The sequence below is a fragment of the Diabrotica virgifera genome, chromosome 7, assembly GCF_917563875.1.
Source record: "Diabrotica virgifera virgifera chromosome 7, PGI_DIABVI_V3a".
In the NCBI taxonomy this organism is placed as follows: domain Eukaryota; kingdom Metazoa; phylum Arthropoda; class Insecta; order Coleoptera; family Chrysomelidae; genus Diabrotica; species Diabrotica virgifera.
In genome coordinates this window covers 54,692,492-54,716,407 of record NC_065449.1, presented here as the reverse complement: position 1 = coordinate 54,716,407, position 23,916 = coordinate 54,692,492, and the positions used below count along the sequence as shown (strand labels likewise).

Genomic DNA, 23,916 nt, shown 5'->3' with positions numbered 1-23,916 from the left:
TTGAATGGTATAACCGATTTTCAAAATTAGACATGCGCTGGAAAGGTAATGATCAGTATTATTAGAAGCCGCAAAGGTCGGACTTAAATTTTTGAAGTTTTTGGAAGTTTTGGGGACGAGAACGAAAAACAGACCCTAAATAGAAAGACTGGGACTTGGCCCATCTTTCAAATCAGTCTGATTTAGAAAATCGAAAATTTCGTGTATACAGGGTGTCCCAGACTAATTTACCCACGCTATATCTCTTAAACGAATAGAGATTTTTGAATGGGACAAAAGGTGATATATTCTACTTGTAATACACTTTAATATGGCGTACAAAAAAATCATCCCCTAAATAATCATCCCTTAGTTACAAACCCTAACTTTAATTTTTTTAATAGCACCCTGTATATTTTTTGATAGTTTTGGATGTGGTCTTCTATCGTCTATTCAACACATTTTTTTAAAATAAAATCGGTTCGTAAATAACCAAGAAAATATCAGTTTAGTTTTGTTAATTATGTGTAACAGACTAATTTATCAAGGCTATACATATTTCATAAACGAATAGAGATTTTCGAATGGGACAAAAACTGATTTATTACATTTGTAATACACTTTAATATGGCGTAGAAAAAAATATCCCCTAAATATTCATCCCTTAGTTACAACCTCTAACTTTATTTTTTTAAAATAGCACCCTGTAAGTTAGGGATGAATATTTAGGGGTAGAATTTTTTCTACGCCATATGAAAGTGTATTACAAATGGAATAGATCAGTTTTTGTGCCATTCGAAAATCTCTATTCGTTTAAGAAATATAGCCTGGATAAATTAGTCTGGGACACACAATTTAACAAAAATAAACTGATAGTTTCTAGGTTATTTACGAACCGATTTTATTTTCAAAAAATGTATTAAATAGACGATAAAAGACCACATCCAAAACTATAAAAAAATATACAGGGTGCTATTAAAAAAATTAAAGTTAGGGGTTGTAACTAAGGGATGATTATTTAGAGGATGATTTTTTTGTACGCAATATTAAAGTGTATTACAAGTAGAATATAACACCTTTTGTCCCATTCGAAAATCTCTATTCGTTTAAGAGATATAGCGTGGGTAAATTAGTCTGGGACACCCTGTATATAGTGTCGCGTGTAGCGGGGTATAGGTGTGCGCCACTGGCGAGAACTGCCGTTCTCTGGTAATAGACATCTACTAAACATCATTTTGAAAACGAAAAGTAGAAGTTTTTTTGTGAAGCAATGCCTATATTCTTTTTCTCATGACCATCTTTCAGTGCGTCACAGTTTTTCGATTTCTTTCTAACGCATTAAATTGTATGTGACAGAAAAAAAGGCACGTCCGTGATTACAGACATTTAAAACATTTATTCTAGTTATTCTAGTTATCGATAGATGGCGCCATAATAAAAAAAATATTTTTTTTAAATTAGATAATAATATTACAAATATAATCTGTATAATTTATAAGACTATACAAATTGATTTGTTTTTATTTGATTTGTTTTTATTCCAAATATTCCAAATTCCAAAATAAAATGTGACAACTGTCAGATTTAACTAAAATGTCATGTTAGAATAAATGTCATAAATGTGTATTATCACGGACTTACCCTTTTTCCTATCATTTCTTACGCACTGAAAAATGCTCATGAAAAGGACAATACCTCTATCCCCCATGGAAAAAGTTATAGGGCAAAAGAATCGCGGTTTTCTTGTTTTTTGCTTTGTTTTTTGAATATATTTTTGACAAAATTTTTTTTTTTGAGTTTAGAAGACGTTTTAATGAAAAATTTACTAGGTTAAAGAATCTTGTTTTGATTCTTAGTTTACATATTCTCTCATTTACTGCTTTAAAATTTAATATGGCATGTTTCATCTTTCCCCGAACTCTTTGTTTCCGCTATCTTTTTTGCTATATACATAGTATTGCATGCGTCTTTGTGCCTTTTATTCCGTGTCCTATTCATTTAGTTTCTTGTACTGGTGCTAGTTAGCAATAAAAAATGTTAAATAGAAAACGTAGGCAATAAACATGAGACATTCAACCTCTATAAAAATAATGAAGCCTCATACAACAAAAAAAAATATAATACATAAAAACATATACCTGTTACCGGCTAAAACCGATTTCAGGACAAACTAGTTTGGCCTAGGCCAAACTAGTTTGTCCTAAACAAGATAGCAGGATAAACTAGTACGGCCTAGTATAAACATTATAGTATACCTACAAAGCCAAAATAAATAGCATAAACTGAACAACATTTTGATAAACGAATAAAATAGATGTAATATAATTATTTTTATTAAAACGATAATGATTCGTCGTTAAAACTAATGGACAGTTGGTAATACAATCATAAAAAACTTCAATTACAAAGATTAATATTTATTTTTCTATCGAGTGTTTTGGTGACACTTATAAAATTGTATCATTTTATTTTGCACTTGCATCTCTTTGTGCAGCAGTTTTTGTTGCAGTTGCAATTGACAAGACCTTCTGGTGCCAACTTTGTCAAATCCTTCGTCATTATTTGTCTGAAGAATAACTCCAACGATGTTTCTGAGATCACCTTTGAATGTTAGCATCACTGTCTTCTCTTAGATTAACATTGCAATACTTATTGTCTATTATCTTCCTTAAGTTATCTTCATCCTGAATTTAATTTATGATTTCTTGCTGCAAAAATGAAGTCGAAAGTCCTAAAACAAGGCTCTGAAATATCGTTAATGGTTGCAGCAACGAGAGATTCAGTTGAACCAGAACAATGTTTTATCAAATACACCTGAAACAAAAACTGTTACATAAACAGATGCAAGTACAAGAAGACAAAATAACAATTTTTATAATTAAGGTATAATAAATAATTCTTTTTATAAAAAAACTGATTATTTTTTATCTGATTGTTTGTAATTCCAACTGTCCATTCGTTTATGCCAAATTATAATTTAGCGATAATAATTATTATCGTTTTAATAAAAATTATTGTCTTACATTCAATTACAGAGTATTTTATTCACTTTATCTACTTATTTTGGCTTATATCAGGTATACTATAATGTTTACACTAGGCCGTATTAGTTTATCCTGCAATATCCGTATTAATATCAGGATAAACTAGTTTGGCCTAGGCCGTCATAGGAGAAAATGTCATATGAGATAACCAAAAAAAGGAAATTTAGAGTTGCACGTTTTCCTGAAAATCCTTCCTTATAGTGAAAACTAATAAACTTTCAAGTGGCATGAAGACAACGTCACAGACACTGACCCATTAACATTAGATGTTTAAAACATAATTAAAACCCTTAGGCACCAGTAGCCCTGATGCCAAAATGTTTAAAAATAGAATCGATAAAAAGAAGATAACATGGCATGAAGGAGAAAATTGTCGCAGTAAGTGCGATTTGCTTTACAAAAAGAAAATTCAAGTATCCTAGGAAAGTTCCCTAGGAAACCTCACAGCTTTCACATATTAGAGAGATTTTAAGTCCCTTATTTCAGTAACGTTAAAGGTTATACGTTATTCTGCTCATGCGCATTAACAGAAAAATAACGTATTACTTTATTAGCGGATAAGGTATCCCCTTATTTAGGGAGAAATAAGGTTCACGTTATTAAGGGATTACGTATTTGTAAGATTGCCAAATGGCATATATCTAAATCATAAAAAACGAAAAAAAAGTCATATGAGCTGAACCAAGGACAACTAGAATAAAAAATATAGTAATGATGCAGTAACGCTGTATAAAATTGTAATCAAAATTCGTTTTTCTTTAAAACTATCACTTAATAAACACATAATTTAACCTGCTCGGCAACCCTGTTAGGATTTGAGAAATCTGACACTTGACTGAATTGTCTTGTTAAAATTGGTATGGATGTTTTGTGTTCTTAAACTAGTAAATTGTCTTTGGTGAACGTCTTAATACATTTTTAATATTTTCTTCCATTATGGCAAATAATTCAATGAAAAAGGTCATAGTACACAACTGCTGTTTTATAGGTTACGTTTGCCAAATGTCAATTAACGTTAATCTGTGTGCGTAGTTTCTGAAAGGGTTCAAAAACTATTTTAGGCAAACACGTTATCGCTTATTTACTACTCAATGCGCATGACAAGTATATCGTTTTACGTTTAACTGTTTAACGTACATAAAAAATTGGAGGGTCTAAAAACTCTCTATTTACTCTCCTTGATTTCATCTTCTAGTCCTCTGTCCTCTCAAAGGCATAATGGATAAAATCGTGGTTGAACTTCGGAATTCTGGCGGTCTATTCCAGCTGATAACAAAAGAAGAATAATTATAGAAATAAGCGAAGAAATAAAAGTTTGGGGTAAAATTGAAAAGTCGTTCACGGATGACAAACCTGAATTGCCACCGACGTCAGTGTGCGAAGTACCTACCCCTAATTCTAGACATAGACGTCAAACATGCGATGTAATGTGCAAGTAATTGAAGAGGTTGCGGACCAGTAGAAATAGAAGTAGATGTAATAAATCTAATAGATGATAACAGCATAAAATTACCTACTATTCAAAGATACCATCAGACTATTTAGAGCAGCAGTAAATAAGTAAATATTCGTAGTGGATATTTATTCGAATATAATTGTAACGTTACAAACGTCATATCTGTGCTATTTTATTTTTAAATAATTATTTCACTTTATTTTCTTTAATATTTCATTAATAATTATCTTCTGTATTCGTTTTAACTTGTTTTTCCGTTAAAAACCTGTTTGGCGCCCATTGTTTAGGCAATTCTCTTTTCATCTAAGACATACCGAACATACTTCATAATATTACATTCTAGCATCTGATCTAATCTTGTGTGTTTTTTTTTTGTTTTTGTTTTTTGCCTTTGGGCTAAGTGCCCATTCAGCCAGTAACAAATGTGTAACCTATTCTAACTGAACTAACTACACTATTATTCTGGAAATTTAAATGAAGAACTACGATGGGGCGAGGAACTAGGATTACTTTTCGCACCTAGGGGTGTAATCTTGTGTTCCATAGTCGTTATTTCAAATTTCATATTCTGTGTTGTGTGTTTCACTGATATGACAGTGACACTTCGTCTCTCAACAATTCAGAGTGGTGGAAAATTAATTTCGCTATAAAAGCCAATTACAGGATGAGATTAGCTTTATTTATCCATCAACATTTAATCTCTTGGGTTTTTGGTAATAAAATCAACCTTTTCTCCCTTCGGGAACTTCAAGCCATCCTCACCGGTGATGGAACTAAGGTTGACAAGAATGAAGACCATCCCATCTAGACTACAACGACGAACATCCTCAGCTGCAGGGATCTGAGGCCGAACATCTGCCCAGGTCTACAAGAAGTCTACAGCAGAAGTCTACATTCGACATCAAGAAGTTACCATCGAACGAGATACCATACGCCATAAGTATAATCTACACATTGTTAGTTTTTGGCAAGAATTTGAATATATTTGTTAATGCATTTAATAAGTCACATTTTTATTATATCTTTATTGAACAATAAACATGATTGGTTAAAATATTGTTTTGTTTGCTTTCATTCTGAATTTTCATAGTTCATATTAGCCCAATAAATGACCGTTTTGGAGTGTAATTTCCAGGGGCAACTCCGAATTGCATGAAAATTTGGATTTAGGTTCTACTTACCCTCCACTTCAAAGTTGAATTTGCGCCGTTGGTGCATTTACTTGGGAGGTGACATTTACCCCTTCTCGGGTGGTGAAAAACGCTTGTTTAAAATAAGGCCGGAAATGGATAAATTGACTTATTTTAAGCACCTTTTGTTCTATAAAGTTTTTTACGTAAGTCAATACTTTTCGAGTTATTCGAGATTTAAAATGTTGATTTTTCGACAAAAAAACTACGTTTTCAGACCGTTTTTCCCAAATAACTCAAAAAGTAGATATTTTATCGAAATAAATATTTTTAGCAAAAGTGTAGCCTATAAAAAAAACGAAAAAAATGGGGTACCAGTAAAGTCTACAAATTGAGCAGAAGCAAAGTTGTAGCTCATGAAAAATACGTTCTTATTCGTCTAATTCCAAATCGAATAATTCAACGGGAAATCACCGAAGAAAGAAGCGTTTTTCGGGAAAACCTTATTAACATTTTTAAAGTATCAAAAAAGCTTATTATTTCTTTTTTACAAAAGTTTAGAGCATCAAAAATAAGCGAGTTAAACTGAAAAAAAAGTTGGCCACTTTTTTTTGGTAAAAAAAATCGTGAAAACCTCCCTCTATTTAGCACCCTAAATAAAATTAATCGTTTGGCTTTACCATCTATTTTATCTGTATGTGTATTGTTTATATGATATGTAAGTTTGATTGGTTTGAAGTGCTTATTTTTAAAAACATTTGGTTTTATAGTAAAAAAAATTTTCTAAAAATTTTTGAAAAATTTTATTTTTTCAAAATAACTTAAAAAGTATTAGTGATAAGAAAAATCTTAAACAATAAAAAATGTAGGTTTTGCTATTATAAATATGCTAGTTTCATTTTGTTTCTCTGTAAGACAAAAATTGGTTAAGATATGGCTGTTCAAAATTTGAATACACTCGTGATTAGTGACCCATTCAAGCTTTCTCAATTATAACCCTTTCAAATATAAACACTTTAAACCGGTGAGACCGACAGATCATATAAAAAATAGATAGGCAAGTAAATTGTTTGTAAAGCGGTAGCGATTAATTTCATTTGGCGAGCTAAACACGGCGAGATTTTCATGATTTTTTACAAAAAAAAGAGGGCCAATTTTATTTTGAGCGTAACTCGCTTATTTTTAATGCTAAAACTTTTGTTAACAATTCAAACAAAGCTTTTTATTAACACTTTAAAAAAGTTTTAATGGGTTTTTCCCGAAAAGTGCTTAATTTTTCGGTAATTTCACCTTAAAACACTCGATTTGGAATTAGACGAATAAGAACGTATTTTTCATGAGCTACAACTTTGTTTTTATTTAATTGATAGACTTTACTGATACACCATTTCTTTGGGTTTTTTATAAACTACACTTTTACTAAGGATATTTTTTTCGATAAAATATTTACTTTTTGAGTTATTTGCGAAAAACCGTCTGAAAACGTAGTTTTTTTTGTCGAAAAATCAACATTTTCAATGGTAAATAAGTCGAAAAGTATTGACTTACGTAAAAAACTCTATAGAACAAAAGTTGCTTAAAATCAGTCAATTTATTCATTTACGGTCTTATCTTGAACGTATGTTTTTTCACCCCCGAGAAGGGTAACTGTCACCAACCAAGTAAAAACAACCAACGGCACAATTTCAACTTTGAAATGGAGGGTAAGTAGAACCTAAATCCAAATTTTCATGCAATTCGGAGTTGCTCCTGAAAATTACACGGTATCGCCGAATTTCCCGTTCATTTACTGGGCTAATTTAAGATTAGGACAAGACGAACACACACCTTGGGAGAGACTAAGCTAAGCTAAGGGTGTAACGATGGCTATCTTGGATGATTGGAGTATTATTTTCGAACGGTATTTCAATTAGCTGGGGTAGCCCATCACGTTTTTTGTTTCATAATATTAGTTAGCTATCTTTGTCTGTCACTATGTAGAGTGGTCTAGTTATCTTCGTCTCTCATACGATAAAGAGAGACAGATAGACCACCGATCGACTGCTTCGTGTTACATTATTTTGCTCAGGATGCTTTGTCTATGCTTATTATACAGTTGAGTCCGCGAGTCTTTACCCGTGCGTCATTAATACCTGGCGGGATAAAAGACATACTTTTTATTTAGCATCATTCTCTTCCACGCATGAAATTAATGACAAACCAGCTGCCTCCTGTTATTAAGTATAGACACATGTTATTTTTATGAACGATTTAGACTAGTGCATTGAAAAGAGATATGTACAAAGAAAGACGATTGGGATGTCTTCACATATTTTAAGTACAATTTCTGAAGTTTTGGTTTGTTTACTTTTGTGGCTGTCAGTTTTTGAACTTTTTGCTGTTATTTTGTCGAATTTTTGCATTTTGAAGTTTTTTATAGTATACAAACAGTTGTTTTCACAACTAATTTTATATTGTAGTTAGAAATTTTGTAATAAGTTTATGTTATTTTACGATAAATTTTGACAACGTACAAAGCTAACCTCATGGTTGACACAGTTGAATGCTTGTGTTTTAAGGTTCCGTCAAAGTGATTAAAATAACAAAAAGAAAATATGTTATCGAATTTTTTTATAAATTGTTTATTTATTAATTAATCAATGATAATAAAATAATTTATTAAGCTACTTCAAATGTAGCTGTAATTATGCACCAAAATTTTAAAGCAAAACTTAAATTTGACATTCTATTTATTTGATAACGTCAAATTGTATACTATAACCCGTGATCGGAATAATATCCACTTGCCGTTGCGTTTAGTAAATTTCCGACTTATTTCGTATGCTTTAAATGATGACGCACGGGACTCGCGTGGTAAAGACTCGCGGACTCAACTGTATCTATGGTCCCAACACACCCTAAGATGGCTTTGGTTGAAATCTATCAATTCTCAAATATTAATAGAAAATAAGACAGTTAGAGAAATAACAACAAAATAAAAACAGCATAATCATTTAATAATTTAATAACATAATTTAATAGTGATAATTTATTAATTAGCATTTTCAATATATTGATAACAATGAAATAATTCATTAACTTACATTAAATTCTTATAAATAAATCTTGTAATTTCTTCTAATCTTATTATTCTTTAGGCTTCAAAAGATCTCAATTTGACATCCAGTAGACTAGCCAATTCTAAGATTTATTTATTTAAACAGGCAATATATTATGTTCTATTTACTCGACATTCATTATCTCTAAACGATATTGCAAAAAAAGCTCGGAGCGATGATTAATTTAAAATTCGCAAGAAACAATCTTAAATGGCTATAAATTAATTGGTATTTACTTAAAGCTTTACATACTGATATCGCTTAATAGCTTTTAATCAGTTTTAATCAAGTAACAAGTTATTAAATTACTATAAAATGGCAGTTGAGCTCTCGGGTATGAGATATAAAATGCGTGCCTTGGTGGGCTTCAGGAAATTTCTCACAAACTGACGCTGACGATTACGTTAGTTAAATAAAGCAGTGGATATACATATAATAAGAATATCTAAAGTATGTTTTATTAGACATTTTATTGAAATCAGAAGATTTAATAAATTACATTACTGTTCGTCTTCTTCTTTTTCGTATTCACTAAAGGTTTTGCCAGTTGACCAGTTTTTTGAAGCCTTCCTACATCTCTCTTGCATTTTGGGTTGTAATTGAGTATTTTTTGGGTATTTTTTCATTTTTCATCCTCTGCGTACGTAGTTTCCACTTATCTTTAGAAATAAGTAGAAAAAATATTCATTTAGTAAATATTCATTTATTAACTGCTGCTCTAAATAGTTTAATGGTAGCTTCTTCTTCTGGTGGACTCCGTTACCAGGGGTTTGAGATCACTACATCAAAATCTTCTCTATTCTGCTCCTCTCTTAGTAATTATTGTTGAACGTGTATGCCCATCAAAGATCTGATATTGCCAAGCCATGGCATTATTCTTCTGCCTACTTCGTTTCGGCTTTCTATCCTCCCTTCAATTGTTATATCCTAGGTACGACGTCTTTCTTTTATTAATCCTTGTTATAAAATCTCTTTCTCTTTATGGTGTTTAATGAGTATTGTGAAATATTTTCATGGTATTTTAACGTACAAGTTTCAACTCATATAGAAGGAGGAAAACAACGAAAAGCCCCAGATACAAAGTTTACTACCTTTTAAACAATTAGAATAATTGAAATAAAAATATAATAAACAATATTTTAAATCTAAGACTTTTCGTTAATAAACTGCTTTCTGGCTGCATCCCGTATCTCCGGATTTTACAATATATAATCACAAAAGACGACGAAAGTAGGAGAAAGCAAATAGAGGACGCTTAGGCCTAGGCCACGCATTTACCTTCCCTTCGTCAAGGAAAAGGACCGAAAGACAGTTTCTAAATACTCAAACTGAGTAAAAATGAAAAAGATAAAAAAGATCAAGGCAGGTTTTGTTTATATTTGATTCAGAGTTGGCCCACCATCTCCATATAGCTATTTCAGCATCCTTATGCCTTATCAGTGAAGCTCAGAAGTCTTAACTCTGAAGGAAATACAAACAATTCTGCCAATTTAAGGCAAACCATCGCAATGCAATGAACCCACCTCTGAGACGCAATTTAGCGACATCTCTCGTATTACGAGGAAAACAACGAAAAGCCCCAGATACAAAGTTTACTACCTTTTAAACAATTAGAATAATTGAAATAAAAATATAATAAACAGTATTTTAAATCTAAGACTTTTCGTTAATAAACTGCTTTCTGGCTGCATCCCGTATCTCCGGATTTTACAATATATAATCACAAAAGACGACGAAAGTAGGAGAAAGCAAATAGAGGACGCTTAGGCTACGCATTTACCTTCCCTTCGTCAAGGAAAAGGACACGAAAGACAGTTTCTAAATACTCAAACTGAGTAAAAACGAAAAAGATAAAAAAGATCAAGGCAGGTTTTGTTTATATTTGATTCAGAGTTGGACAACCATCTCCATATAGCTATTTCAGCATCCTTATGCCTCATCAGTGAAGCTCAGAAGTCTCAACTCTGAAGGAAATACAAACAATTCTGCCAATTTAAGGCAAACCATCGCAATGCAATGAACCCACCTCTGAGACGCAATTTAGCGACATCTCTCGTATTACGAGGAAAACAACGAAAAGCCCCAGATACAAAGTTTACTACCTTTTAAACAATTAGAATAATTGAAATAAAAATATAATAAACAATATTTTCAATCTAAGACTTTTCGTTAATAAACTGCTTTCTGGCTGCATCCCGTATCTCCGGATTTTACAATATATAATCACAAAAGACGACGAAAGTAGGAGAAAGCAAATAGAGGACGCTTAGGCCACGCATTTACCTTCCCTTCGTCAAGGAAAAGGACCGAAACACAGTTTCTAAATACTCGCTGTCGCTAAATTGCGTCTCAGAGGTGGGTTCATTGCATTGCGATGGTTTGCCTTAAATTGGCAGAATTGTTTGTATTTCCTTCAGAGTTGAGACTTCTGAGCTTCACTGATGAGGCATAAGGATGCTGGAATAGCTATATGGAGATGGTGGTCCAACTCTGAATCAAATATAAACAAAACCTGACTTGATCTTTTTCATCTTTTTCATTTTTACTCAGTTTGAGTATTTAGAAACTGTCTTTCGGTCCTTTTCCTTGACGAAGGGAAGGTAAATGCGTGGCCTAGGCCTAAGCGTCCTCTATTTGCTTTCTCCTACTTTCGTCGTCTTTTGTGATTATATATTGTAAAATCCGGAGATACGGGATGCAGCCAGAAAGCAGTTTATTAACGAAAAGTCTTAGATTTAAAATATTGTTTATTATATTTTTATTTCAATTATTCTAATTGTTTAAAAGGTAGTAAACTTTGTATCTGGGGCTTTTAGTTGTTTTACTCGTAATACGAGAGATGTCGCTAACTTGCGTCTCAGAGGTGGGTTCATTGCATTGCGATGGTTTGCCTTAAATTGGCAGAATTGTTTGTATTTCCTTCAGAGTTGAGACTTCTGAGCTTCACTGATGAGGCATAAGGATGCTGAAATAGCTATATGGAGATGGTGGTCCAACTCTGAATCAAATATAAACAAAACCTGCCTTGATCATTTTTATCATATAGAAGGATTGACTAAATATAGCACTTAATAACTTTAGTTTGGATGTCTAAGCTCAGTTTTCGGTTACACATAATTTGCTTGCATTTATTGTACATGTTCCTTGCCTGTTCTATTCGTTTTTTATTACTATATCTGGATCCCACATTTAGTATAATTCCTAAGTACCTATCTAAAGTGAACTTCTTTTACTATTTAGATCAATGCCACAATTTTCATTGGTTTTACCAATATTACCATTACTCTATTTTTTTGAAGATTTATTACCAGTCTCTTGGCTTCACTGGCATTATGACTGTCTATATTTTGTAAGATTTCTATTATTTCTGATGTTAGAACGGTGTAATTTGTATAGCTGATACTTAATGTTTCTTCTTTTTGCAGAACCGTCTCCTGTCGGAGGTTGGCTACCATAACAGCAATCTTAACTTTGTTGACTGCAGCTCTGAACAATTGTATTGAACTGCACCTGTACCACTCCCTTAAATTTCGCAACCAGGAAATCCTCTTACGTCCCATATTTCTCTTTTCCGAGATTTTTCTTTGAATTATGAGCCTGAGCAGGGAGTACCTACTTTTCCCCTCATATTATGTAGCCTAGATATTCCAGTTTTCTCGTTTGTATTGCTTTTATGACTTCGCATTCCTTCCCCATCTTCAGAAAATTAATGTTTATTTTTATACAAGTTTCGGCGTCGCGCGTCGTTTTGTACTTATTTAAATATAAACTCAGAGTACAAGTTAAAGAGCATTTAAAACATACTATTGACATGACAGAGCATTGAAGCCATGAATACTCCTTTGTATATGGAAGCTTTTAGTAGTACGGTTGGATTATTTGAAGGTTGTTTCTGGTTACAATGTAGATTTAGAATTATGCCGGGCTCTTTTTTCATTTTCTGCAATCCATTCAACAATTCTTCATGCCGGACTCTATCAAAGACCTTCTGATAGTACACGAAGTATAGATACAGTAGGAAAAATGAAAGAATACCCATGAACGAACATATAAAACACGCTGTATTTTCCTATCACCATGTCACTCAAAAAATTGGCCAGTGCAAGTACATGTAATAATTATTATTACATGTACTTGCGCTGGGCAATTTTCTTTGTGACACGGTGACAGGAAAATACAGCGTGTTTTATATGTTCGTTCATGGGTATTCTTTCATTTTTCCGAGTGTATACCTTTTTTTATAATAATTGAGGCATTTCTGAATTAGTGTTTGGGTCGCAAAGGGTGCCTCTCTTTGAGGCAAATAAGAAAACTAATGAAAATTCTTGCCAATCATTTTCATTACCTATATTTATATTTGCACTCGCTTACTCAACATCTTTTATTTCATAATACTATTCATTTTATAAAAGACGCTATATTAATGTCGCCCTTAGATGACAGGGTCTTCTAACATTAAGACCAAAAGTGGTAACATCTGTAGTAATCCTTTTCTAAGTTACCATACTCCTTTTGTAACTTAGCTACAACGTACTGATTATGTCCAAGTAGGCGGAAATAAGTATATACAGTTGCATTCCATCTTTTATATATTTTATGTATAATACAACAAGAATAAAAAACCGCTAAACGCCGTTTAAATGAGTGGCGCATACAATATTCCAGCTACAAGAGAGCTGATATGAATATTAAGTGGCGCAAAAATATATTTTCATTTTGATGGAAAATAAAATTCTAGTTTTATTTTGAAAGATTTTTCCATAATATTTGCTAAATTTGAAATAAAACGAGCCACAAAAGAGTAACTTTGATACAGTTTGCATTTTGAGGCTCTTTTGTGGCGCGTTTTACTTCCAATTTAGCAAATATTATGTAAAAAATCTTCCAAAATAAAACTAGAATTTTATTTTCCATCAAAATGAAAATACATTTTTGCGCCACGTAATATTCATATCAGCTCTTTTGTAGCTGGAATATTGTATGCGCCACTTATTTTTACGGCGTTTATCGGTTTTTTATTATTGTATCAGGAGTTTTTGCAAAGTTTTTTATAAATTAAATGTATGAAGTTAAATGTAATGTTTTTGGATTACACGTTAAGTGTTATAAATGATCGCCTTTGTCGCATTCTCTACCAAATGATCTCGTAGTTACGACACCAGACTTGTGATAAGACAATCCGAGTTCATATCCCAGCCATTCTAATAATTATGTCCGGCAAATGAACTCGGATTGCACGATCAATCTTAGCGTCGTAGCCACTACAACTACATATACCATTTCGGCGATAATGGTTAAATGGATTATACTTTTGGAGCTCGATTACTTATGAACGGCTTAACGGATTTTGATAATTAAACATGATTTTGAAACGTATTGACCAGTAGTATCTGATACATCTAAGGCCAAGTATGATAACTTAAGGTATTACAGGAATTATTGAGCTTAAAAAACCGTTTTCTCCATAAGAAATAGATTTGATCATACTTATGAAGCCTATAACTTAAAAATTCGAATTTTCCCACATATGAGGTATACACTGTTAGACGCGTCTAGAGTCCTCCTACAGACGCTCAGTTACTTGCGCAATTTGTAGGTTGAAATTTTGAGTAATTGACGAAAAACCAAAATTTACAAAGTTTAGTTTTTAAGTTTTTCGGCTATACTGAGCCGTGTGTAAATCTGATACTAACCGCTTAGGCACCTAGTCCATTCTTTCACGGGTTTTGCTCTAAATTTTAAAGAACCGCTTGGATTGACATGAAATTTGGCATACGTATAGCTTACATGTCAAAAAAAAAGTGATATTGTGCCGATGTGTGCTTTTGCCCTGGGGGTGACTTTCACCCCCTGTTGAGGGTGAAAAAATATATGTCCAAAATAAGTCCGGAAATGGATAAACTGACTAATTTTAAGTAACTTTTGTTCTATAGAGTTTTTTCGCCAAGTCAACACTTTCGAGTTACTTGCGAGTGAATATGTTCATTTTTCAACAAAATAGCCACATTTTTAGACGGTTTTTCGCAAATAACTCAAAAAGTAATTATTTTGTCGAAAAAAACGTTCTTAGCAAAAATATAGCCTATAAAAAAGTAAAAAAATGTGTAAGCGTTAGGTCTCTGGATCTCGTAGAACCAGAGTTATAGCCAATGAAAAATAGATTCATATTCACCAAATTTCAAATAGAATATTTCGATGTGAAATATCCAAAAAATTAAGAACTTTTTGGGGAAAACCCATTATAACTTTTTGAAAGTGTTTAAAAAAGTTTATTTCTGCTTTTACAGAAAGTTTCTAGCATTAAATTTAAGTAAGTTACTCTCAAAATAAAGTTGGACCCTTTTGTTTTTGCAAAAAAAAAATCGGGAAGACCACCCCCTAATTAGCAACTTAAATGTAATTAATCGTTACCGCTCCACAAATTAGTTTACTTATGTTGTGTTTATATGATCTGTAAGTTTCATCGATTCAAAGTGCTTATTTTTGAAAAAATTTGGTTTCAAAGTAAAATTTTTAAAAATTTAAATTTTGAAAAATATGCTTTTTTTCAAAATAACTTAAAAATTGTTAGAGATACCAAAAATCTCGAAAAACAAAAAAAGTCAGCTTTTCTGAATATCATGTATTTTTTTGTTTTTCTGTTAGACAAAAATTGATTAACATTTGGTGTTTCTAAATTTGCATACATTCGTGATCAGTGACTCGTTCAACCCATTTTAACTAGAGCCCTTTCAATAATAAGGACTTTGAACCGATGAAACTTACAGATCATATAAACAATATATACACGCGTCAAGAAACTTGTGAAGTCGTAACGATTAAGTTCATTTAAGATACTAATTAGGGGGTGATTTTCTCGATTTTTTTACCAAATCCAAAAGGGACTAACTTTATTTTGAGCGTAACTTGTTTAATTTTCATGCTAGAATTTTTTTTATAAAACAAAATGAAGATTTTTTTAAACGCTGTAAATAAGTTGTAATGAGTTTTCCCCGAAATGTGCTTCATTTTTGGTTATTTCACGTTAAAGTATTCCATTTGGAATTTGACGAATATGAACCTATTTTCATTAGCTATAATTCTGCTTCTACTAGGTGTAGAGATGTGATATATACACCATTGTTTTAAATATTTTACAGGCTATATTTTTGCTAAAAATGTTTTTTCGACAAAATACTTACTATTTGAGTTATTTGCGAAAAACCGTCTAAAAGCGTGGCTATTTTGTTGAAAAAATGAACATATTCACTTCCAAATAACTCGAAAAGTATTGACTTAGTGAAAAAACTCTATAGAACAAAAGTTACTTACAATTAGCCAGTTTATACATTTCCTGGCTTTTTTTGGACGAATATTTTTTCACCCCCAAGAGGGGGTGAAAACCACCCCCAGGGCAAAAGCACATATCGGCACAGTATCACTTTTTTCTTTGACTTATTAGCTATGTGTATGCCAAATTTCATGTCAATCCAAGCGGTTCTTTAAAATTTAGAGGTTTTGCAATATTTTAGCGTTAAAGAACGGCTAACCATTTCAAAGCTTAACTTAACGCTATCGATTTGGTGTATTTGCAGTTTTCCTGTCTCTTCTTGAGCCTAAGATATATACCCAAAAATATGCCGTTTTGTACTTACCCATTCCTATGGGTAAGGGTTCCTAATGGCTTATGGGTGGTCGAAAGTCACAAACTACACCGGTTCTGAATCGGCTATGGCCTCCTCTTGAAACACAGAAAACAAAATTCAGATCGGTGTAACTTTTCCACACACATACACACATACATACAAACATTTTCCCCTTTTTAAATAGAAATTGAATAAAATTTCTAAGCTCGGTAACTTTTGAATGGTAAGACCGATTTTCAAACTTAAACATGCGTTGGAAAGATAATGATCAGTACTATCAGAAAGCGCAAAGGTCGGACTTAAACTATCGAAATTTTTGGGAGTTTTGGGAACGAGAACGAAAAACAGACTCTAAATGGGAAGGGCCGTAAAATCCACACCCTTAGACCAAAATGGATGGTTGACATATGGATGGGTGAGTCTATACTTTAAGATGGGTCGCAATTTTCAATTCAGTCAGATTTAGAAAATCGAAAATTTCGTGTATATTTAGTGTCGCATGTACGGGGGTTGTGCGCCACTGGCGAGAACTACCGTTCTCTGCGATATTTTGTATTTACATTCACTTTGAGAGTTTTTGTTTTTTATATATATATATATATATATTTATATATTTCATGTCGTCACACGAGTGTACAACTTTGAAAAATTTTAAACATACGTTACTGTAGGTCACAACATGTATCGAAACTGAAAGCCTCTTCTTCATTTTCTTCGGCGAGGCACGATTAAAAGATAAGATCAAACTTCAATATTTCATAAGATACTGACGTAATAATAAATAATCAGACGAATATGAGCTTCAAAGAATTTTAATTCGATGTCCCCAAGTTGTACGTTTAGATCAGTACGGAATAAAAGCTTTCGTTTTTATTAAATATGATACTGTTTATTGCTACCAATACATTAATTTCACTTCATGATCTTTTATCATCTTCGTGATAAACGTGCAGGGCAGGGTATGGTGCTGATAGAAAAGGCATTCAGGCATCAAATATCCAAAAATCTTTTCAGGCCATAATAATGAAAAGACCTTCTCCAAACGCAGTAAAAACTTATACTGAAATGATGGCATCTCCTGAGGTAAAATGTTCCGGAAGTAAAATGAGCCTCCGTTCGGATCTCCGGGTGAGGACTATCTCAGGGGGAACACCATTGCAGGTTAGAAAAATCAGGATAGGGTCTTGGAATCTTGGTAGTCTTACAGGTAAGAGTCTGGAGTTAGTGGATGCGCTCAAACGAAGAAGAGTTCAAATTGCTTGTATTCAAGAAACTAGGTGGAAAGGACAAAGGGCGAAAGAACTAGGTGAAGGATACAAATTGTGGTATGTAGGGAGTAGTAACACTAGAAATGGAGTTGGTATAATTGCTGATAGTGAAATGAAAGATAACGTAGTAGAAGTTGTAAGAACGAGTGATAGAATGATGTCAGTAAAATTTGTAATTGATAAAGAGGTATTGAATGTTGTTTGTGTGTATGCTCCCCAAACAGGTCTGGGTGAGAATGAAAGAAGAGCGTTCTATGATCAATTAGGAGACGTACTGAGTGATATTCCAGCAGAGGAGAAAGTTATAATAGGAGGTGATTTCAATGCACATGTGGGCCAAACCAAGACAGGATATGAAACAATACATGGGGGATTAGGCTTTGGAACTAGAAATGAAGCTGGAGATGACATGCTTGAATTAGCAACAGCATTGGATATGGCGATTGTTAACACATTCTTTAAAAAGAGAGAAACTCAACTTATTACCTACAAAAGTGGACAACATCAATCCCAAATAGACTACTTCATGATACGGAAAGAAGACATACGTGAATGCAAGGACTGCAAGGTAATAGTGAGTGAGACAGTAAGCCAACAACATAAGCTGCTTGTTCTGGACATCGAAGTAAAAAGCGAAACTAAACAAAAATATCGGAGAGGACCACAAAAAATCAAATGGTGGCTGCTGAAAGATGAGAAAGAAGGTCTATTCAGGAGAAGAATAGTAGAAAAAATATGTTGGAACATGAAAGGAAGCCCTAATACAATTTGGAGAAAAATGGCCAGTAGTATTAGAGAGACTGCTATTGAAATACTTGGGAAAACGTCAGGAAAAAAGTTTGAGGATAAAGAGACTTGGTGGTGGTCAAACGAAGTACAAGGAAAAATAAAAGAGAAGAGAAAATTATATAAAAAGTGGCAAGAAACCAGATCCGACACAGATCTTCAAAACTATATGGTGGCGAAAAAGGAAGCGAAAGTAGCAGTAACAAAAGCCAAAGCAGAAGCGTATTCAAACCTATATGATCAACTTGATACCAGGGAAGGCGAAACGAAGATATATAAAATAGCCAAACAGAGAGCAAGGAAAGCAAAAGATTTTAATCAGATTAGATGTATCCGTGATGAAAATAATAAAATACTAGTTCACGAAAGGGAAGTCAAAAAGAGATGGAGAAAGTACTTTGACAGCTTATTAAATGAAGAATTTGACAGACAGCCTGTAGAGTCAACGGAGACAGTAGCAGCAATGGTCACCAAAATAACCAACGAGGAAGTGGCTCAAGCGCTTCAAAAAATAAAGAAAGGAAAAGCGGTAGGACCAGATGATATTCCTGGGGAAGTATGGAGAGCATTGGGAGAGACAGGAACAAGGTGGCTAGCAGGTCTATTTAATAGAATTATGGAAGTCGGACAAATGCCAGACGAATGGAGAAGCAGTATACTGGTACCTGTTTACAAAAACAAGGGAGATATACAACAATGTACAAACTACAGGGCTATAAAACTGCTTAGCCACACCATGAAAATATGGGAAAGAGTAATTGACAGACGGATACGTGAAGAGACCGAAATATCCGAGAATCAATTTGGCTTTATGCAGGGTAGATCAACAACAGATGCAATTTTCATTATAAGGCAGTTGATGGAAAAATACAGGAGTAAAGAAACAAACGCTCATATGGTATTCATTGATCTTGAGAAAGCATATGATAGAGTTCCTCGAGAGATTCTGTGGTGGGCACTCAATAAGAAAGGAGTCCCTGGTGAATATGTAAAGATTGTGAGGGATATGTATGAGGGAGTAACGACTAGTGTTAGGACAGGTGTGGGAGAGACTGATAAATTTCATGTGAAAGTAGGATTGCACCAAGGCTCTGTGCTTAGTCCGTATTTATTCTCATTAGTTTTGGACCAGATAACAGCGAAACTACAGGGTAACATTCCATGGTGCTTAATGTATGCTGATGATGTCGTGTTAGTAGGAAATAGTGAAAGAGACTTAGAACAAAAACTGGAACAGTGGAGACAAGCTCTGGAGGAAAAAGGTTTAAAACTTAGTAGGACAAAAACAGAGTGTTTGGAATGTTCATTTAAAGATGGAGCTAGTACAAATAAAATGGTATCTTTGGATGGTGAAATGATTGTGAAAAGCAATAGTTTTAAGTACCTAGGATCGGTATTACAGAGTAATGGAGAAATAGATGGAGATGCATGCAGTAGAATTAGGGCTGGATGGATGAAGTGGAAAGAAGCGAGTGGTGTGTTGTGTGACAGAAAAATTCCAATGAAGCTGAAGGGAAAATTCTATAAAACAGCCATAAGACCGGCTATGATGTACGGAACTGAATGTTGGGCAGTGAAAAAGAAAGAGGAACAACGAATGCATGTGGCGGAAATGAGAATGCTTAGATGGATGAGTGGAGTGACAAAGAAGGATAAAATTAGAAATGAGTATATTAGGGGAAGTCTAGGTGTGGCACCAATTGATGCCAAAATGAGAGAGCATAGGTTAAGATGGTTCGGTCATGTTCAACGTCGAGACGTTAATCACCCAATACGAAGAATAGCTGAAGTGCAGATTCCTGGAAGGAGTAGGAGAGGAAGACCAAAGAAGACCTGGGGGGAGGCGATAAGGCAGGACATGTTGGTAAAGGGGATTAACATTGATATGACCCAAGACAGAGTTGTGTGGAGAAATGCAATTAGGGAAGCCGACCCCGCATAGGGATAAGGCAAAGAGAATGATGATGATGATCTTTTATCATCTTCATAATAATTTGTTATTATAATATGTGGTTTGCAAATTTGTTAAAGAAATTACGAAATTTTGAAATTAGTTCCATCTACAAAATACTACAAAAAACTTATCTAAGGTCATATTTACCAATAATCCTTAGGCTCCTAATCCTAATATGTATTATGTAGTACTACTAACTGGCGGTAAATGAAGATCACACATTCTGAAGTATCATGGAGCGTTGACGATGTTCCTTAACACTTTATTTTGATATCGTTAAATAATTTGGATGTTACTTTCTTTTGTACAGCCTCATAGCTGTATCCCATTATGTTCATACCGATTTAAGGACTTACTTATACAATAACGACAATAACAATTTGTTATAAGTAGACAGAGTGGATTTTTCTCCCATCAACCAGTACATCTTTCTAAATTTAATTTCTAATTCTTCTTCTTCTTTTTCTTAGTTTTCCTAGTTTATAAATAGGCTCAATGCCTGTTTTACTTCGGCTTTTAGCCTCAGTTGACATTGTCTGACCATCTTTTCCTCAGTCGTGCCAATGCTCTTCTTCCATGTGGCGATTTATCTCTTGCTACTGTTACTATTCTATTTTCTGTCATCCTTTCTCTGTGTTGATTCCATTCTATTTTTCTTCTTTTGGTCCACATGTTTATTTCTTCTATACCACATCTTGCTCGTATGTCCTCACTTCTTACTCTGTCTCTTAGAGTTTAGTTTGTTATTTTTCGTACGACTTTCATTTCTGCTGTTTCCAGCAGTCTTTGTGTTTTCGCCGTATCTGCTCTTGTTTCCGCTCTGTACGAATTTCTAATTCTTCCTTTTTTTCTTAATATGCGTTTTCTAACGTAGCTTTGAATCTAATGCCATACCCAAATATTTTGGTGTATTTGCATAAGGTATTTGGTTTATATTTATACTGACTGGGATATGTTGTTCTCTTGTTGTTCTCTTTTGTTAGTAAAATTGACATGAACAGCCATCGCCTGGTCCAGATGTTAATTTGTTCAATAGAAATGTGTTAGGTTCTAATTATGGAATATCGCTGGTATAGAGCAGGTATAGTATTGGCCCCAGGACACTTACTTGTCTTAAATCTGACTTAACTTGTCTTAAATCTGAATATGCTTCCTCATTTGTAACTCGAAAGTATCTGTCGGATATATATGATTCTAGTAGTTCCGAATATTGTTTTGGTAAATAACATCTCATTTTATGATATACAGTCGAACCCGCTTATTGGCATAACCTTCGTGCCAAACAAAAATATTCATATAACCGGGATATTCTAATAACCGATCATTGGTAGCTAGTAGAAACATTTCGGGACCTCAATTTTTATTCCTTAGACCGGGATATTCCTATAACCGGTATTCTAATAAGCGGGTTCGACTGTAGATTATATAATCCGCCATGCCACACTTTGCCAAAAGCCTGCGCTACATCGAGAAAAATTACAAAACAGACTTTTCCTAATACAGTATGCGACATAAAAACACTACTGAAATGAATATTGAAATTATATTAATTTGTTTACTCGATAGTTAGATTTGGTTTGGATTCAGAGCACACCACGGGCTGTTCTGAAGAGATCATGAGGTCGAAATCTACATAAACAGATGATGGTGGTCTCTGAAACAAATCAAATCTTAACTATTTTTATTTACCTTCGTTCTTACTCACGAATTGAGTACTGGGAATCAACATTTTTTGATTTTTACCTAGATAAATTAACGTGTTGTGGGATGCAAATTTTATATCCCACATATCTATGCATTTATCGCTCTTTTTCCTTGCAAATTGTAGAATTATAGGGTATAGGTGAAAGTTAGAATTTGTTTCCGACCTAAGAAATCCTTTAGATTTTTATTTTTAAATATAACTTATTTGAAACCCAGGCAACCAAGTGACGTCATATAACGTTGAGGAAACGTCAGCTTTGGTTGAATATATACACGTGTTTGGAAATTACGTCATATAGACGTCTTTTGTAGGTGATTTTAAATACGTAAGATTAATGACGTTAAAATACGTTTAATAAACGTTTTAATTTCATACAGTTAAGTCTGACGTCACAAAATTGGGAGGAGCTTGTTTGTATTACTCCAAATAATTTCGTTAAATAATGTTCATAAGAAATTTCTCATTTATTGTTTACGTGGTTTGTGTCTTGTGTGATAAAATAAGACTTTCCATTTAGATATTTAAGTTGAAGAAACGTGTTAATTAAAATATTTGTATTCGTTTTTGCTCAGTGAGTTAGTTTAATGCAGTATTCTTCTTGACAATTGTTTGAGGTTATGTTTATTTTCTGTTAATGAACTAATTATGTGTTATCGAGTTTAATTAAATTAATGTTTAGTCTTCTAAGATTGCTTCAGCAGTCTACAAGATTTAGCTATGAGATGGCAAAGAAAAATTGACGCCCATACTACTGTATACAGGTATTCCAAAATGACCCAGGCAACCAAGTGACGTCATATAACGTTGAGGAAACGTTAGTTTTTGGATGAATATAACACGTGTTTGAACATTACGTCATATAGACGTCTTTTGTGGGTGATTTTAAATACGTAAGATTAATGACGTTAAAATTACGTTTAAAAAACGTTTTAATTTCAGGCATCCTAAGTCGGACGTCACAAAATTGGTAAATTTCATTTAGGTATGACGCTAAATGTTCATAAGAAATTCGTGTCTTGTGTGATAAAATAAAACTTATCATTTAGATATTTAGTTGAAGAAACGTGTTAATTAAGAGATTTTTATGCGTTTTTGCTCAGTGAGTTAGTTTAATGCAGTAATTCTTCTTGACAACTATTTGAGGTTATGTTTATTTGTTTTTAATTAAGCGTTAAATGAAGATATTAAGACAGCGTTAAATTAAGATATTAAGTATGCTGAATAATTTGTTAATAAATTATTTATTAGTTTCATATATATGTTGTTTCAGTTTTGACACAGTAAGTAGGTATGTACAGGTAACTAGTGAAAATTCTATAATGTGAGGGCTGGTACAATCATGCAGAATCAATGTTGCTTCTAGCGCACAAGCGATCTTAAACAAGTGGTAGTATATCTTCGACGCATGGGAAGTACGCCTACAGGTTTCATGTTACCTATTTTTTATACTATTTTGAAACATCTGAAAGAAGTCACTTTTTGAAAGTATTAAAGACGTGATTTTACCGACGTATAAAGGTCGTCATCTTTTTGACGTTTTAAAATCGTCACAATTATGAGGTCAAATCGATGAGACAAAAACACGTGATATTCAACGTCAGTATTACGTTATACAAACACGTCAATTGGTCATTTTTATGACGTGTTATCTACGTTATAAAAACGTCGTTTGGTTGCCTGGGGAGTTGTTCATGATTCTTTTTGATTTAATGGACAGCGTTAAATTAAGACATTAAGTATGCTGGATAATTTGTTAATAAATTATTTATTAGTTTATATGTTGTTTCAGTTTTGACACAGTAAGTAGGCATACTTATATAAATTGTGAAAATTCTATAATGCGAGGGCTGGTACAATCATGGAGAATCAAT

At 33.2% G+C, this 23,916-nt stretch overlaps 1 protein-coding gene across 1 annotated transcript; it reads left to right on the top strand.

Annotated features, from left to right (window-relative positions):
* Positions 1 to 19,686: 19,686 nt before the first annotated feature.
* On the top strand, positions 19,687 to 21,977 carry LOC126888506 (uncharacterized). The gene is made up of 2 exons (XM_050656846.1): positions 19,687 to 20,305; positions 21,907 to 21,977. Exons 1-2 carry the CDS (start codon positions 19,720 to 19,722, stop codon positions 21,975 to 21,977), a joined length of 657 nt encoding a protein of 218 aa, XP_050512803.1. The 5' UTR covers positions 19,687 to 19,719.
* The last annotated feature ends 1,939 nt before the right edge of the window (positions 21,978 to 23,916 follow it).